The sequence below is a fragment of the Phasianus colchicus genome, chromosome Z (genome assembly GCF_987193195.1).
Source record: "Phasianus colchicus chromosome Z, bPhaCol1.hap1.1, whole genome shotgun sequence".
NCBI lineage: Eukaryota > Metazoa > Chordata > Aves > Galliformes > Phasianidae > Phasianus > Phasianus colchicus.
The window spans coordinates 25,761,896-25,779,554 of NC_143476.1; the positions used below are offsets into that span (position 1 = coordinate 25,761,896).

The 17,659-nt window shown below is 42.0% G+C and overlaps 1 protein-coding gene across 2 annotated transcripts in view; it reads left to right on the top strand.

Annotated features, from left to right (window-relative positions):
* Positions 1 to 212: 212 nt before the first annotated feature.
* RAD23B (RAD23 nucleotide excision repair protein B) overlaps positions 213 to 17,659 on the top strand; it is a 35,474-nt gene continuing 18,027 nt past the window's right edge. Inside the window, exons 1-3 of one of the 2 annotated variants that reach the window (XM_031607757.2) lie at positions 213 to 478; positions 11,794 to 11,875; positions 15,671 to 15,750. In XM_031607757.2, coding sequence (XP_031463617.1) covers positions 413 to 478; positions 11,794 to 11,875; positions 15,671 to 15,750 — 228 coding nt within the window. In that variant the 5' untranslated portion in view covers positions 213 to 412. Of the gene's footprint in view, positions 479 to 1,091; positions 1,395 to 11,793; positions 11,876 to 15,670; positions 15,751 to 17,659 lie in introns of those variants that run through there. The other variant, XM_090130679.1, reaches the window with a different exon arrangement.

The following is a 17,659-nucleotide window of genomic DNA, read 5'->3' on the forward strand; positions in this document are numbered from 1 at the left end:
GCCCACCGCACGCCTAAGAAGAACTCGGCCCCACAGGCAGGGCAGCGGCCCCACCCGGCCGCCGCACCACCCGATCGCCGCTGTTGGTGGCCCCGCAGGCGCGAGGCGCCGGCGGGAAGCCCTGAAGCGCATGCGCGCGGCGTCCCCCGACTCAGCGACGACACACGCCCCACCCCCACGAGACTGCGCGTGCGCACTCCGCCCACCCCCGCCTCCCCTCGCCCCTCCCCCGTCCGGCCCGCAGCCGTTACTCCTCGCACCCGCCGCCTTCCGCTCCCTCAGCTCCGGCAGCTGCCGCGCCCGCTCGGGGCCGTGAGGTGACAGCGCGCCGCCGCTCCGCCTCCGCTCCTCCCGCCGTGCAGTGCCGTGCAGTGCGCCGACCCGGGGCGCCGGACGGCCCGCCGCCGCCGCCATGCAGATCACCCTGAAGACGCTGCAGCAGCAGACCTTCCGCATCGACATCGACCCCGAGGAGACGGTGCGGGAGCGGGGGGAACCTGGACGCTCCGCTTCTCCCGAGCTGCGGGCCTCTCCCCGTCCCGGCGGGGCGAGCGCCGTGCCCGAGCCGCGGCGGCGGGGGGGTTGCGACGGGAGCGGGGTGGGCCGGGATCGCGGGGGAAGAGACCGGGAGGGCCGCGGGGCTCCCGGTGCGCGGAGGACGGAAGGGAAATAGCTTCCTTTTGGCCCCGCGGGGCGGACAGGGCCGGGCGGGTTGCACCGCTCCGGGCGGCGCGTGCGCTCCGCCGCGGGACAGGTGGGCTCCGTCGAGGCGGCGGCCGCGGAGCATGGCGGGAGCTCCGGCCCTCGCCCGTCGTGGGGGCTCGGCGCTGGAGGGGGAGGGGGAAGCGGGGCGGCGGCACGCGGCTTCCCGCCGAAAAAGCGCGAGCGGAGAAAGCGGCGGGGCCGCCCCTGCTGCTCCGCTGCGGTGGGGGTGTCGGTGGGTGATTGCTGGCGCGCCGCTGGGTGCCTTCGGGCAAGCACGGAGCTCCTTGCGGGGAGGGAGTCCCGGGGAAGGTAGTTGCTCACTTGTAAAGCGCTTTCCTTGGAGCAGAGCTGCGAGCTGGGCCTCTGGAGGTGTCTGCAGCAGCCTTATGTTTGTGCTGTGCCTGCTGCTGCCAGGCCTGTTGGCTTGCCCTCCTCCGTCTGTAAAAACAATCCAGGAGGACGGCCAAAATCTGGTTGAGCTCGTTTGGCCCAACGGTGTGACAGGCAGATGGCAAATTGCTCGCTGAAGCATGTATCAGAAGCCACCAAGGATCTAAAACATTGCACTTTACTTACTGCTGGGAGAAATTCTCTTGTAAGCTTATCTGCTCTTCTCCACGTTGAGAAAAAGGAGGGCAAGGGAAGGGCTGGGAGGATGTTGCCAGCCTGTGAGACAGCAAAACGCATCAGTAAGAAGTTGTGTGATGTGAAACTTGCTTGCACTGTCTGCATGCAGATGTGTTGCCACTGAGGTGCAGCAGCTGACAGGAATGCTTCTCATGAGCGCAGTCTGTTTGGCCTTGGCTAAGAGCAGGTGCTCGTGCAGATGCAATGTGGTTAGGATTTGGGGAACGCTCCCTGTAAAGGTGTGCAGGGTTAGGCCTTGGCTGTGTCAGTCCTTAAGGCATCAAGGTGAAAATGTGTTTAAACTTCCTAGGACAGTGTTTTAGAAAATTAAGGGCGGGCTTACTGTAGAAAGTGCTGTGGATATTAGAAATTAATAAAGGGAATGGGGGAACTCTCAAACCCAGAGTACTAACCAAATGTCCATTGGGGTTTTCTCAGATTTTGAAGAATACTGATTTTAGTAGATTGCATGGAATCCTTAGGGGAATTTTCTGGCATCTTTGAACAAATGTGTCCACTCTGAGAGTTCAGGGAACATTGGTTTTAGTCTTTGAACTACACTTGCATGTTTTGCTGCTGGAGGTAGACTTGTTTACTTGGAATTGTGCCCTGTGCTGTGACAAGGCCAAAAATGATCTAGTTGTGATAGGCCGGGGAAACTTGTTGCGCTAAAATTGGCTTCTGTTTCTAGCACTTTCTCCCTGCATTCTGAGTAAATATGAGTCTGAAGAGATTTATGTTAGAATGCAAGATAGTATTCTAATAAGAGTTTATGCTTGTAATAGAGAACTCTCATCAGTAGTAAGGAAAGCACTAAATAGACTTTCCAGGAGGGAGTATGAAGAAATACACTTCAAAATAACTGATTTGGCTTCTTAAAGCTTTTACACAAGCAGTTGATTAATTTTCTGCTTGATCAGGCAGCTAAAATGTGCAGTTCAAAGAGTGTTTTTTATACTCTGACTTTATTTTGTGCTGTTCTGTTGTGAAGTGCTAGCCCACTGAGCAGTTTTGCTGATGAAAAATCAGACTGAGAGTATGAAGTACTCTTGCTTTTGGAAGCAGTAGATAAGGACTGTCAAGTATTTTAACTGAATAAAAGTTGGGAAAAAAAAGTTTAGCTTCAGGCCATGTTGTCTGAGAAGGGTTATTATCAAATAAAGAAATTTTTGCAAGCGTGGCTTTTTTGGGGGGGAAGGGACGGGAGAGGAGACAAAGCCATAGGAGATGTCATCAAAAGCATGTACTCATCGTGCTTTTTATAGAGAATGGATTTACTAGCTGTAGCTGTTCTAGTTCTGCACAAAGCAGTTCATTACCTGAGCACTCAGGTCAAATCAGAATGTGCATTTATGGACACAGGCTGGTTATTGTGTTCATTCTCTAACTGAGAGAACACGTTAAACTACGTGTTAGAAGGGAATAATAAGTATTCTGAAGCTGATGCAGACCTGTCTAGATAAATCTCATCTGAACTGATAGGATTGGCACTGCAAACTTCTAAGTCTTTTGCCAGTTATTGCTGTGTAAGTCTGAAATAAGCTTTTTTAAAAAAATTCAACAAATATTTTTAAGTTCTGTTTTAAAGTGAAATAGTAATTTTAAGCAAGGCTGTTCTGTTTCTTTATCAGTTTCCCTGGGCTGATACCCTTAACATCCTCACTGTCAGAAAGGGGAGAAGTAGAAGATACATTCACTATGTGAAGCAAAGTTTGCTGGTCTCATCCTTGTACAGTGGGCTTTTACGTAGAGCTTTTTTGACACAATGAGATGCCTGCTTGTTTAACACTGTGCATGGTTAATAGGATGCTTCGTTAGGGAAGTTAGAACCTCTTCATGTTCTCATATGTACTTAATATGCTTTATTGTTAGATGTGTAGGGATTTTAGGATGTGCACATCATACCTTCTTGCGCTGGATCTCCTGTTTTTAAAGTTCAGAAATTTGGGCTAGGTGTTAACCTAAGCTGTACTGAATATCCCAGAAGTGTGCTCCAACAAAAATCAGCCTTGTCTCTATGTACAGAGTGGGGGATGAGGGAGGGGAAAAGCAGCCCCATGGAAAGGGATCGGGAATTCTGGCAAGCAGGACATGAGGCAGCAGTGTGCCCTGGAGCCCAAAGGGCCACCAGGCGAGAGGAGGGGCTGCCCCCTCTCCTCTGTACTTTGTGGCCTCACCTACAGCACTGCGTGCACATTGGCTGCCGCAGTGTTGGAAGGGCATCAAGGTATTATAGGTGTGCAGAGGGGCAGTGCTGGAGTCTGTGTTCTGGTGACCATGACACGGCCCAAGGGAATGGATGGCGTGGAGTGTGTCAGGGGAGGGGCAGCTGGGGTATTGGGAAAAGGTCGCAGAAGGTACGAATTTAGAGGGCTTGTATTTGCTGCTTAAGATTTGATAGATGACTATGCAAAATATTTTCGATGATAACCAGACTAAGTGTCAGGAAGCACATGCAGTTTTTTCATCATTTTAACACCTTGTAAGTACTTTAGCATTTTAAAGTTATGCTCTATCCTACTAGATTTTTTGTTTTATTACGTGTATACTGCTTCTGCATTTGCTTTCCTTCTGTAGTTAGTCTCTTTTATTTTGTGTTGGAGTTTGACTTTTCAAGCAAGGAAAGTTCTTCAGCCAAGAACTTAAAGATCTAGACTTCAACATCTTCAATATGTATGCTGGCCACTTGTTCCCAAAAGGAGTGAATTTTTACTAGAACAGTTGTGGCAGAGACAGTATGGAAGACTGAGACTATTATGTTGAGAGTAAACGAAAGGGCCTTGGCTTAGCTTAGCACACAAGCTGGGAGGAGGATTTGGTGGTGCTAAGTATTCTACATAGGTAGATACCATGGCAAATGGAAAGGTTGTCTGTGATTAAATTGTAATACTGGCATAAAAACAGGGGAGTATTAATAGTTAATGAAGTAGTTTGGGCTGGAAATGAGAAAAAGCTGTGTTTTTTTTTTAACTTGTCCATTTTACCACAGAGTATAAGCTGAGAAAAGTTGAAACTGCTGTGTGAGAGTGAAGGGAATGAATTTGTTGTGTACACTTGGGTCATGGGAACTGCTTGCCTAGAAGGAACTGTTCGTGTCCTGCTTACTTAGCTGACTGAAATAACTAAGAACCACAGCTGGGCAACTTACAGCCTTCCACGTCCCTGACTCCAGAAGGTGCCTAGGGCCTCTGAGGGTAGAATCTACTGTGCAGGAGGTGTGCTATCCTAGAAGAGCTGTGCCATCACATTAAAGATTTATGAGAACAGGTAAATATGTTGTGGTGTCTCAAAGAAAATTAATGGGGAATAGACTTACCAGCAACCACTCTATGGAGTGATGGACCTTGAGGTTCAGGCTGCTGAACAAGGGACACTGGGATGTTGTAATCAGGAGGGATCACTAAATCAGCTAAATGAAGTTTAAGCAGGGTCACTTCCAATGCTTGTGGGTTTAGCAAGGAAGCGCTTGTAAGGTACTGCTAAGGAAAAAGTGTCCCAAGCAATTGGGTATTGTCCCGAATAAATGAGTACTTAGCATGCTAGGGTGGCTCTAAGTTCCTATACACTAGCAAACGCTGTGTGGGGAACAAGGAGGATGAGTTATGTATGTGTACAGTTGGAAGGCTCTGATCTTACTAGCATAAAGGAGATGGCTGACTGGAGTGTTCTAATGGAAGGATACAGCCTTGAGGAGATGAAAAGGGAGTATTTCATTCTGTATTATTGGCTACTTAGAGTGTGTGGAGCTCTGCCTGGGTACAGATGAGGAGCTGACCGGCAGTTTAGGGTTAGGATTTAAGGGAGGATGGGGCTAGGTGACATTGTAGCGAGTGTCTACTACAGGCCACCTTATTGGGAAGAATGAAAGAGGGCAGATGAGTCACTTTGCAAAAGGTAGGTATGGCTTCATGTTCACATGCCCGCATGAGGGGCTTAAGACAGCCTGATATCTGTTGGACAGGCAGCACAGCATGGTATAACCAATCCAAGATATTGCTGGAATGTGTTGTTGATAACTTCCTTCTTCATGTGATAGAGGGAACTCCTGAGAGGAGGTGTTGTACTGGGCTTTGTTCTTGTCAATAAGACGGAGCTGTTGGGGAATGTGAAGGTCAAAGGCAGCCTTGGCTGAAGTAGCTATCTGTGAAATGTTGGGTTTTCAAGGTGTTTAGGATGGCAAGGAGGGTGTACAGCAAGCTCATGACTGAGGAATTCAGAAAAGCAAATTAGCCTTTCCAAGGATCTTGTGAGAGTGCTGTGGGATAAAGCCCTGAAGGGAGGAAGATCCCAAGAAATACAGCTGATATTCAAGGATCAGCTCCTTCAAGCTCAAATGCAAAGCATCTGGGCAGCAGTTATCAAGTTAGGAAAGTATAAGCTCAGAGAAAATAAAATCTGGCCAAGGACAGTGAGGGCAACAGGAAGAACTTCTACAATTACAAAAGGAAAAAGTGGGCCCTGTTCTCAAGATCATAGACCTGGTTACCTGGGACAGTAAAAAGGCTGAGGTATTGAATGCCACTTTTGCATCAATCTTTTCCAGCAAGATTATGCTTCAGGTCCCAGAGGCTGGGGGAAAGGCTGGAGCGAGAAAGATGTACCTTTGTTGGAAGAGAAATACTTGAGCATTCCTAAGTCTGTGAGTGCATCCCATGAGGGCTCATAAATGCTGAGATTGCTGACAAGTGTGATTGCAAGACACTTCCCTACAGTTTTTGCTTGATCGTGGCAAAGAGGAGAAATGCCTGAAGAATAAAGCAGATACCTTGTCTTCAAAAAAAAAAAAAAAAAGTAAGAATGAGGATCTGGTCAGCCTCAGCTCAGTCCTTGGAGAGGTGAGAGAACAGTCTTTGGAGAGTTCTAGAAGCTGTTTCTGTGCTCATGAAGGGGAGGAAAAATATCAGGAGCAGTAAGCATATATTCACCAAGAGGCAGTCATGCCTGACTCTCATGCTGGGTTTTATTTTATTCATAGTCTCACACGGTGCTGTGTTTTGTTTTTTTTAATGAAAACACTGGTGATAACACACTTGATGTTTTCAATTGTTAAGCAGTACTTGCAGAAAGCCAGAGGCTTTTCTGCCTTTCTTGCTGCCCTCCAGCTGGGGGTACAGAAGGTAGGAGAGGACACAGCCAGGACAGCTGACCCAAACTGGTCAAAGGGATGTTCCATACCATACAGTGTTGTACTCAGCTATAAAGGCTGGGGAAAAGGAAGAAGGGGAGGTCATAGTGGTGCTGTTTGTCTTCCCAAGAAACTGTTAAGCATGATAAGCCCTGCTTTCCAGGAAGCCTCTAACATTTGCCCACTGATGGGAAAGCAGTGAATTAACTCCTTGTTTTGCTTTGGTTGCATGCAGTGTTTTTGCTTTGCAGTGATAAACTGTCTTTATCTCTACACAGGAGGTCTTTCTCATTTTCTCCTCCATACCGTTTGGGAAGCATGAGCAAGAGGCTGTGTGGTAGTTAGTGGCCTGCAGGATGGCTGATAAGTTTCTATAATGGAAATCACTGGTATGATGGATGAGGGTGGGGCATCGGATGCTGTCTGCATGGACTTCCGTAAGATCTAGATGCTATCCCATAAGATCTTCTTAGAGAAGCTGTTGAAGCATGGGCTGCTTGTGCAGACAATGTTTTGTGTGAAAAATGTCATGATTCTGTGGATGTAGAAGTTTACTGTGCATTTTAAAACCTATTTTTCCAAATCAGCAGATCAATTTGCTGCTGCTGTTTCTTTCCAGAAAGTAATTTTTACTTAACTCTGCATTGATGATTATGTTAGAGTCTAGAAAATCTAGAGACTTGAGGATATAATGTGGTAAAGGCAAAGTTCAGGTTATTACTATTTTCAGTGTTTCATTGTGCCTTTAGTTGGAAGATACTGCTGCCCTTCTGAACAGTAGTGACAGGCTTCTCTTTTTTTGCTTGAAAACTGAGCATTTATATTTCAAGTCTAAACGAAGCTGATTCAGACTACTGTGTCTAACATAACTCAGGTGGTTTGGGGAATGCTTCTTTTCTACTGATGTACTAGAAGCACAAGTATCATAGCCTCAGTGAGTGCCAAAGACTTAAGTCACTCCAGCTAGAGCTACAAGAGGAAATCTTATCTTTCATTAGCATGTTACTGTTGAATTGGATGCATCAGTTATGTCTTTTTTTTTTTAATTCTTCGAATCGGTATTGTATTCTTTGCAGGTGAAGAGGCTCAGGCCTCCAGGCTAAATGGTGGCTGAAACCAAAAGAATAGGCAGTTACTCTTCAGAAAAATACACTTTAGTGTGAGTGTTTTGTGAACGTCTACCTCTAACAATTGGATGCTGACATCTGCAGCTGACTGTGTTTCTGTGCAGACTTACATGCAGAAAAGTAGCACAACAAGGAGTAGTTCAGGAGGCTTGGACTGCATTGAGGAAAATATCTTGATCCAGGTGACAGTGCAACCAAAGGAGAAGTATTACTGGACCTCTTGCTTACTGACACGGATGATTTAATTAGAGGGGTCAGGACTAGTAGCTGCCTGAGCCCAGTGGTCATGCCCTAGTAGAATTCATAAACTTGAGGAGTGTTGGTCAGGTGAAGACTAAAGTTACAGTCCTAAATTGTAGCAGATTTCCAGTTGTTTGAGGAATTACTAAATGGGACCTCCAGAGATTGCTCTTAAGGATTAAGGAGCAGAACAGAGCTGGCAGCTGTGTAAGGGCATTGTTAGAGCATGAGAGCTCTCGATTCCCATGTGTAAGAAGTCATGCAAGGAAAACAGGAGACCAGCACAGGGTAGAGTCAGGAAAGCTACAGAACAGTTGGAACTGAATTTGGCAAGGAGTATGAAGAATACTAAGAAGGGCTTTTGTAGGTACATTGGTCAAAAAATGAAGATTAAAGAAAATGTTATCCCCACCTTGATAAATAAGACAGGAGGTCTAGTGGCAACTGACATGGGGGATGGCTGATGTACTCAACAATTTTTTGCTGGTTTTCAGAAGTAATCCCACTGTTCAAGTCTTTGATCCTCAAGACAGTGACTAGGGAAACTAAGTCCATTCTATTGTAAAAGGTCATTTAAAAAAAGGAAGAACAATAGCAATAAAACACCAACTATGAGAAGTAGGGTATATAGGGAGTGTTTGGACTGTGAAAAGGGGATTCCACTGCTGGTGTCTTGTGTTGTATATGTGAACATAATCCTGTGCTCTGAGCTGTGCTCAGGGTACAAGTCTAGCAGGAAGTGGGTTAACAGTTTCAATTGGGTAGAATGAGCTTGTAGGGAAGTCAGAACTGACTCTTACTCCACTGAAGCCAGCAGAAGCTGTATGTAGTAGAAACTGAGTTTAGTGTTACTGAAGGAAACTGGAAACTGTAAAGGGACTTGCCCTTGCATCTTGAGCATTGACATTTTGGAGAAGCAGGTGTTACAATGATCCATGAAAACATTGAGTATTTGGCATTGCACCTTTTGGGGCGATGGCCTGATCTCTTAGAAGGGATGTTGGTAGTAGAACAGCAGACATCACTGTTGATTGTGCTGGCTGCTACTCATATGGAGCAGTGATGATAACATCAGAGATAATGTATAAAAGAACTCAAGAGTCAAGGAGTAGTTGTCTAAACTCATTCACCCTTCAGCACCTTCATCCTGCTCTTGTGAACCCCAGCAGATTTTTAAGATTAATAGTTGGTTACTAAGGTTTGATTACTGAATGTGATGTAAAACCACCCATGAGTGCAGCATTTCCAAATGTGCTACTACTACAGTATGATTATGAAGCAAAGAGTACTGCTTATTATTTTGTCATCGTCACAGCTAACACATTTAACTTAATTTGGTTGGCAGTGGTGTTTATCTGGAGAGGTGTGCTGTACGCCTCCAGCCATGTGCCTTGTCTGTTGAAATGGGCTTGCACAAAAGGCTTTGAGTGAGGACAGTGCCCTGGGTCACTTGCACTGTGTCAGCAATATCAGTGCACATGAGTTGGACAGCAAAAGCATCCTTGTAATTTTGCTGTTAATATTTTACCGAAGCAAGGAACTCCTTTACATGGGAGTTCAATTATTGTGTGTAGTTACAATTATTGTGTAGCAGTTAATGTGTGTGTTTTGTCTGTCCCAACCTAACCTACATTTAGCTGCTGAGGTGTTTCTATTTGAGAGAGCAGACTTTAGTTTTGTTCCTTGTAGAAAAAAAAATAGTATTCTGGAATAGAACTAAAACATGAGGAAAATAGAAGTCAGGAGACATCTGAAAACAATAGCTTGACTGAGTGCAGAAGATGTGAAGCGAGCCTTAAATTTCACTGTCAAAAAGGATCACATTACATTATTTGTCTAATCTATGGCAAACCCAGTGACTAAGTGGAAGGAGAATTTTTGAGACATCATTTTTTGAGTCATTAGTACAAGTAATTTCATGTACAGAAGTACATGAAATAGGTAAGCAGTATGTTAAGATGTAGGCTTCTAGAAGATGGCCCTTTCAACGTGATTTGACAGTTTTCCCTGGTGGAACATAGAACTTTAGTCAATGCTGTTACATAATGTTAAATTCAGAAAAACTGCTTTGTTGCTTTCCATGGCCTAGGCAGACTGTTGTGTTGTGAGTGACTGTCAGCTTGAGGTAGTAACTGGGTAGTAATTCATAGCTTCAGTTTTTACTTCTTGGGAGAAACAATATTAAGCCATTGAACAAGCATAAATCCAGGGGTAAAGTGGACCTTTGTCAAACTAAATGCAAGAGAATGGTGATGCTATCAGTGAATCAGTAGTATTAAGGCAGCTAATGCTTTGGAGAGATATCTAGTTGTGAGCTGCTATTAGTCTTGCTGTGGAAAAGCAAGTGACTAGCTGGTGGTGGATCATAAAGCTTTTGTCAGGTCCTGAAGTGGCACACACAGTAAGGGTACCAATGGTGTCTTTGTCCAGTTGCTGAGGGGAAAAAAGAGTTGGCTTCTTATTTCAGCATTGTCCCACAGACAGTATCATATCTTGTCCTCTGTATCCTTGTATCACTAGGGATACAAGGCTTAGGTATTAGGTTTGATTCTGCAGGCCTGTTCTGTGAGGTAATAAAGCATGGTAAAAAGAGCACTTCTTTTTATATTATTGTTGAAAAGATGCAGTTTCTTTGTCAGTGTTCAAGTTTCATCAGTCCCTGGTGGACAAGGATTAGTGTGATAAGAAGTCTCACAAAATCCAAAAGGAAGAGGTAGAAGAAGGGGGACTGCTGAGAAGGAAAAGGAGGAAGACAACATGAAGGTCTAAGACATTTACAGAAGAAAGATGTGAACTTAGGAAGTGTGGCTGCGTGTTGAGTGGATGAAAGATCCTAATTTTGCTGAAAAGTTGGCGTTTGTGAGTCTTAGTAAATTTAGCATTGACATGTGAAAATGTTTTAGTGTATTTACTACTTAAGCAATCCTAGCAGAGAACTACTGCTTTAAAAATTAACAAAAATGATAATTTTGCAAGTACCCGTGATACAAAAGAATGGTCAGTCTAGTCCAGCTGTCAGGTTAAATGCATTTTCCCATGTATAGCTGGTTAAATTGCTAGATAGAAACTTAATAACAGGATCAAGCTTTTAATTAAAAAAAATTATGAAGATACAGGAACACAGAAGGTGGTATTAGTTTGGATTAATCAGTTCATAATCAATTGGCTGTCTTCTGCATCTATATTGGGAGCATCTGCCAAGAAGTAGGAATGAATGTTTTGATACAGGCATTAAAATACAATTGCAAATGTGTTAGTACAGGCATTTCTACAGGAACAACCTTTGTCTGTCTGTGTTTTTATGTTTCTATATGTTTGTTTTATCTCCTTGGTATATTGTAATGCAGTCTTTTTGGAGAATATGATCACAAAATGAATTTTGTAGGCTTAAATTTGCTATGCAAAGCTCTGCATATTACCAGGGAGGGAAAAGAGTTGGAAGCTACTTCTGTAAAATGAACGAGAGAGTTTGCACAAATTGCTGCTTATCAGTGGTTCTGGTAATTCCAGTGAGTTAAATCAAATGTCATGGTGACCTTAACAAAAATAAAGCAACAACAAATAAAACAAGCCATCAAACATTCCATGAAGAGTCATTATGATAAATGTTTCAGCATGGTCTGCCCCCAGCATTCAAAGAACAGGAAATTGAATGGAAGTAGATAAAAGTATTTTCTGCCCAAATTTCTCAACTTTTCATTGTATTGTAAGCTCACACTTAATCTAATGCAGTTAAGATGAGAAAGAAGAATTTTCATGGATAAATCAGTTACTTGTGGAGGGTATACTTTATACTGATAAAGTGTCTGTGCTGATGTCTTTGGAAGACTGCTATACTTTATCAATGAAGTACATAAGATTTAACTGAAAACTACTTTTTTAGTAATAAAATTGTATGGAACAAAGTACACTTAATGTTTACACTGTAAACCTATGTTTTTTTTTTAAAACAAATCTTCTCTGCTTTAGGTGAAGGCTCTGAAAGAGAAGATTGAATCAGAAAGGGGGAAAGATGCTTTTCCAGTTGCTGGTCAAAAACTAATTTATGCAGGTAATGAAAATGCTTTATCTGAATTTACCATATTATTTCTGTTACGCTTTAATTTGGATCTTAAGTCTTACAAAGATAAGTAATGAAACATAAACTAAGTTTAAGCAAAAAAACCCCAACAACCCAGCAGATTTTATTGCCAAAGAGAATTCCTAACTTTAAATAAAATTCTTTCAGGCTTTAATGTATGTATGTATCTCTGTTGTTGCCTCTCTTCTTGTAATGTGATATGCTAATGGCTTCAGTTATGGATGGTGTAAACTAGGTGGAAATGAAATGGCTTTTGTTACAAGAAATTGAGATTTACATTTAACTCTTACCACAGAATCAAAGAATGGCCAGGATTGGAAGGGACCTCAAGGATCATGAATCTCCAACCCCCCTGCCACATGCAGGGCAAACAACCTCCCCATTTAACACTAGACCAGGCTGCCCAGGGCTCCATCCAATTTGGCCTTGAACACCTCCAGGGTTGGGGCATCCCCAACCTCTCTGGGCAGCCTGTTCCAGCACCTCACCACTCTCTCTGTAAAGAACTTCCTCCTGACATCCAACCTAAATCTTCCCTCCCTCAACTTAAAACCATTTCCCCTTGTCCTGCAGTTATCTACCCTTTCAAAGAGTTGATTCCCCTCACCTTTGTAGGCTTCCAAGTCTTTTACCTTTCATTCAGCTTATACTGTGTCTACTTGAAGCATTTCTCGATTTATCTCAGGCACTTAAACAGTATTTTTCCTTGAGGCTGACAAAAGAAAACCACCACCAAAACTGTTTTTTTTTTTTAGTTTCAAGTGTTCTTGTTTTTGTAATTTGTAGTACTTCCAAACAGTCATTTAAGAGTGTGTTTTCTGTGGTAGCAAAAAGCATGCTAATGTCAGATAAAGATATGAAATTACTCCTTTCATACTAACATAGCTCACTGAAATCTATGGTAATATTTGCCTGTTATTTTTCTACCTCACTGATCATTAAATCACAGAGCTAGTTTTTGTTTTACACTTGAAGTCAGAACGCAAAACATTTCATCACAAAACCCACAGTTCTGCTTTTTTCTCTTAGACTGTGCCTGAATGAAATTTTGGTGTTTGTTTTTTTTCCACCATCTTATTACTTTGTAAGCAGTACTAGTTTTTCACTGCTAATAAGCAATATCACAGAATCACCGAGGTTGGAAAAGACCTTCAAGATCATCCAGTTCAGCTATCCACCTATCACCAATAGTACTCACTAAACCATATCCCTCAACACAAAATCCAAACATTCCTTCAACACCTCCAGGGTCGGTGATTCTACTACCTCCCTGGGCAGCCCATTCCAGTGCCTGACCACTCTTTCAGAGATGTAGTATTTCCTAACATCCAGCATAAATCTCCCCTGGCGCAGCTTGAAGCCATTCCCTCTAGTTCTATCACTAGTTACGATACAAGTGTGATAATCGCAAGAGAAGTCAGAAATCTGTGTTTGTAGGAACTTCTCACAGCTCTTTGCTAAGAAAAAGTTCATCCTTGTCCTTAAATAAAGAAAATGCACGTGAATGTGAAGGTGAGAATCCCATATATAATTAAGGCATATAATAGGCTTTGTGCAATACATATAATCGTATTACATTTTTAATAATTTATGATTAAAAAAAATAAATTGGATTGCATAAGCTCATAGAATATGGTTTGCATATTTTCAAAAGCCAGCATCTATCTACATGCACTGTATCACAGAACTACAGAATGACCAGGGTTGGAAGGGACCTCAAGGATCATGAATCTCCAATCCCCCTGCCACATGCAGGGCAAACAATCTCCCCACTTAATACTAGACCAGGCTGCCCAGGGCCCCATCCAGTCTGGTCTTGAACACTTCCAGGGACGGGGCATCCCCAACCTCTCTGGGCAGCCTGTTCCAGCACCTCACCACTCTCTCTGTAAAGAATTTCCCCCTGATGTCCAACCTAAATCTTCCCTCCCTCAACTTAAAACCATTTTCCCTTGTCCTTCCATTATCTATCCTTTCAAAGAGTTGATTCCCCTCCTGTTTGTAGGTTCCCTTTAGGTACTGAAAGACTGCAATGAGGTCACCCCACAGCCTTCTTTTCTCCAGGCTGAACAAGCCCAGCTGTCCTCAGCCTGTCTTCATATATGAGAGGTACTCCAGCCCCCTGATCATCTTTGTGACCCTCTTCTGGACCCTCTCCAACAGCTCTCCACCTTCTTGTATTGAGGGCTCCAGACCTGGACACAGTACTCCAGTTGGGGCCTCACAAGAGCAGAGTAGAGAGGGACCATCACCTTCCTGTCTCTGCTGGCCACCCCTCTTCTGATGGAGAAGTTGCTGTATGATACACAAGATTCTATATGATGCACAAGCATTAGAAGATGTAGAAAATAACATATAGAACTTTACTCTTTGTAATGATTCTTTCATATTTACATAACCATATCCTGCTTGAAGGTGCTTCTCGAAGATGATTTTTTTTTTCTTGGACAAGAGATGTAAGACTGTATTGATATTTTTACATTTAAATGAATTTAAGTCTTTCCATGTTTTGGTGAAAGTATGTTAGCACATTGATATCCCACCCGATGAAAAAACACTCATTTGTAACTAAAACAGTTTCTTATTTAAAAAAAACAAAAGGCTAATTAGCAGCGAGGTAGATCTTCTGTTGTCATCCGTACTAGCATAGAATCTAAGAATCCTGAGAAGCAAGCTCCTTCTGTAAAGTGCTGGAAGAGCGTAAATAAGACTGTATAGGTTCTGAGTCAGATGCTGCACCATCTGCTACATGCGTTACCATTATTGCTACTACCTTACACATAACCTGTTCTTGGTCATTTGACCTGAAAGGAAACTGTGGGGAGTGGGACAGTTGCACCTCATTTATGTTTTAAGAGCTATAATGTCTTAATTTCCTTGCAAACAGTATAAGGATATGTCTTGCTATTAAATAGTGTATTCTGCTACAGCTGAGAATGGTTATGAAAATTTGTATTTTAATGCTGAAATGGGGAAGTGGCCATTGGCATGTCTTCAAAAAATGAACCAATTAAAGCCATGAAATACATACTGAAAATTCTGTAGTAGATTAAGTAAGTACTATAAAACTCACTGTTGTATATTCATTTCTTATTTTTAAGTTCTTGTAGAAGTGAGGTAAATAGCCACAGTACCATCTGTGCTTATGAAACATAGGAAGTGGTAGTATATAAAAAAAAATCTGTCAGGGTTCTAGATGTGCAGCAGTTCTAAAATTTTCTAATGTTTTAGCCTTCTTTTATGAATAATTTTTTGAAGTTGTAAAGTCATGAATCTGTGTCATGCAGATAAACTGTGGCAGGCAACTGTAGATAGTGTAGTAAATTTGAAGAGCTAGCAGAAGAGAGCAGACAGGAGTTTTCTTGCTGTGTCTTGTGTATGTAAACAGATATAAGTTATTCTGTTTGGCTGACTGTATGCTAATAACTTTTTTTGCATTACTTGTATTTGCGTTTACAGAAAGATTTGTTCTATTGTTGACGTTACACTTCTGTTTTAAGTGACTTAAAAGCATATTCAAAACTTGGAGGAAGTTCAGACTTTGTACCAAAGCAGAGTTGCAGCTAACGATGGACATCGTAGAGGAAAACTAGTTGGAACTGTACTGCCAAAGCTTAATGGCTAAAACATTTCAAAATTACTAAGTTCATAAGTATGCAAAAGACTTACTTTTATGTGGTTTTGGATCTGTGTTTATGTGGGGGAATACCAAATCTAATAACGCATTACGTGACTTCTTACAAATTTTCATGTTTTATTTGCCAGGTAAAATTCTTAATGATGATACTGCTCTTAAAGAATACAAAATAGATGAGAAGAACTTTGTGGTGGTTATGGTGACAAAAGTGAGTAATCCTTATTTTTGAAAGGAAAATTCCTTTCTTTTTTTTTTTTTCATTGTTTTTACATACCATAAAAGCAATGGAAACTTGTTCTCTGAAAGTTTTATTCTAAAGTTAATGTAACTGTTTGAATAGACTTGATCCCTCCAGAGCTTTTTTTAAGGAAAAAAGGAAACTAGATAAGTTTGTTACTCAATTATCTATAAAGAATTTATTCCAGTCTTGCCATGTTGCTTTTCAGAACTCATGGCTCTTTCTTTTGTCGAGCACAGAAGCTTAAACCTGGTGGCTTAATAGAAAAGTTCCATCGATAAATCTGAGTCTGGAAGGGCTGCACTGGCAAATTAAAGGAAGTGGCTGTGACGTGTGCTTGATGTGTCTCTGCTTTTGACCAGTTGTTAGATTGCTGTTGGTGAATCAAGTCCCTTATTATCTACTTCTTCCATACGCTTGGAGTTGAATGAAACTGACTTCATCTATGTCTTGAGATATGAGGGTAACTGGAGATGTGCTGGATGTCCTCTTGAGAAGAAAACCTATGTTCATTTGCACTTCACATGTGTCCAGTATTAGTTCCTAGGATTCCTCATTTGAATGTAGCTGTTGCTGCAGTTGTGAATAAACAAATTTTCTAGTCTGCAGTATGCCATTTGTGGCATTTATCAGTGGAAGCAGATACGGATAGGTTTTCAGAGTATGCTTTTCATTTTGTTTATAGTACAAGAGACAAAGAGCCAACAAAAATTGCTAAATGCAGTATCTTCGTATGTCAACTTGTGTCTCAGTGTTTGGCAATTCTGAAGTATTACAGTCGTTCTGTTCAAGTTCAGTTTTCCTATTGTGAGTCGATTCTGGGTAAGAGATGCTTGTTGCATAAGCACAACTGCAAACATCTTCCAATGATCAGAACTATTGACTTTTTTTTTTCTGTGAATGCCTGTTAAAGCCATCTTTGCTGTACCTGCTGGAAGCTGTTCAATCTCAGACTTTCCTTTCAGACAAAGGGAGGAAATACATTTTCCCTAATTTAAAAGCAAACAAACAAAAAAGCACAAAAACATTGTCTGAAAGCAATTCACTTAGAGTAAGTAGTTGTGTTATGCTGTTTCTCATGGTGAGCTGAGGATGTGGCCAGACCATGAAGATACGTGTAGGGAAAGGACTACAGGGATACAGCTTTCAAAAATTCAATTCCAAAAGTGATTTCTTTCTGATGGATGTAGTACTGTATCAGAAATTCATGTTTCCAATAGTGAGGCATGAAGATTAAAGCGCAGTTGTGCATTAGCAAACATGAATTTCTTGCTATTGGTCTGATAGTACTTGATTCTGCTGGACTTCCAGTACTTACTATCAAACTCAAGCATGTGAAATGTTATTTGTGTGATGCTGTAAATCAGTCAACAGTGTGTAAGTTAAACTTGTTATGGGTGAAGCTTAAATTTATTACCCTTAATTCTTAGCATCTCATTTTCCAGAAAACAATATTCATAATGAAAAGAGATTTCTGCCTTTATCACTTCTTTGCAAATATGAGTGGTGAAAAACCTTATGCTTAGTGTGCTTGTCAGATATCTTCTGACAACTGTTTCCTCTAAAAAATGCACTTTTACAAGACACAACATTGTTCTCACATTTAGAAATGCAATTTATAAATACTTGGACCTGACCTTTGCATTTCACATCATATATGAACAGTGTGAGTGCTTAGGTGTCTAAATAACTACTTGAGCGACACTACCAGTTGCCAATTTAAGCACAATAAAATGTGTAGATTATCTTGGAAGATATTAATATTATGGTTGTGTTTGACACTGCTGCCTCAACAACAAATGGTTAAAATTGAACTTCATCACTGTATTCACTATAGGAAGCATTCATTTAATAGCATTGTTGTGTTGTGTCTGAATTC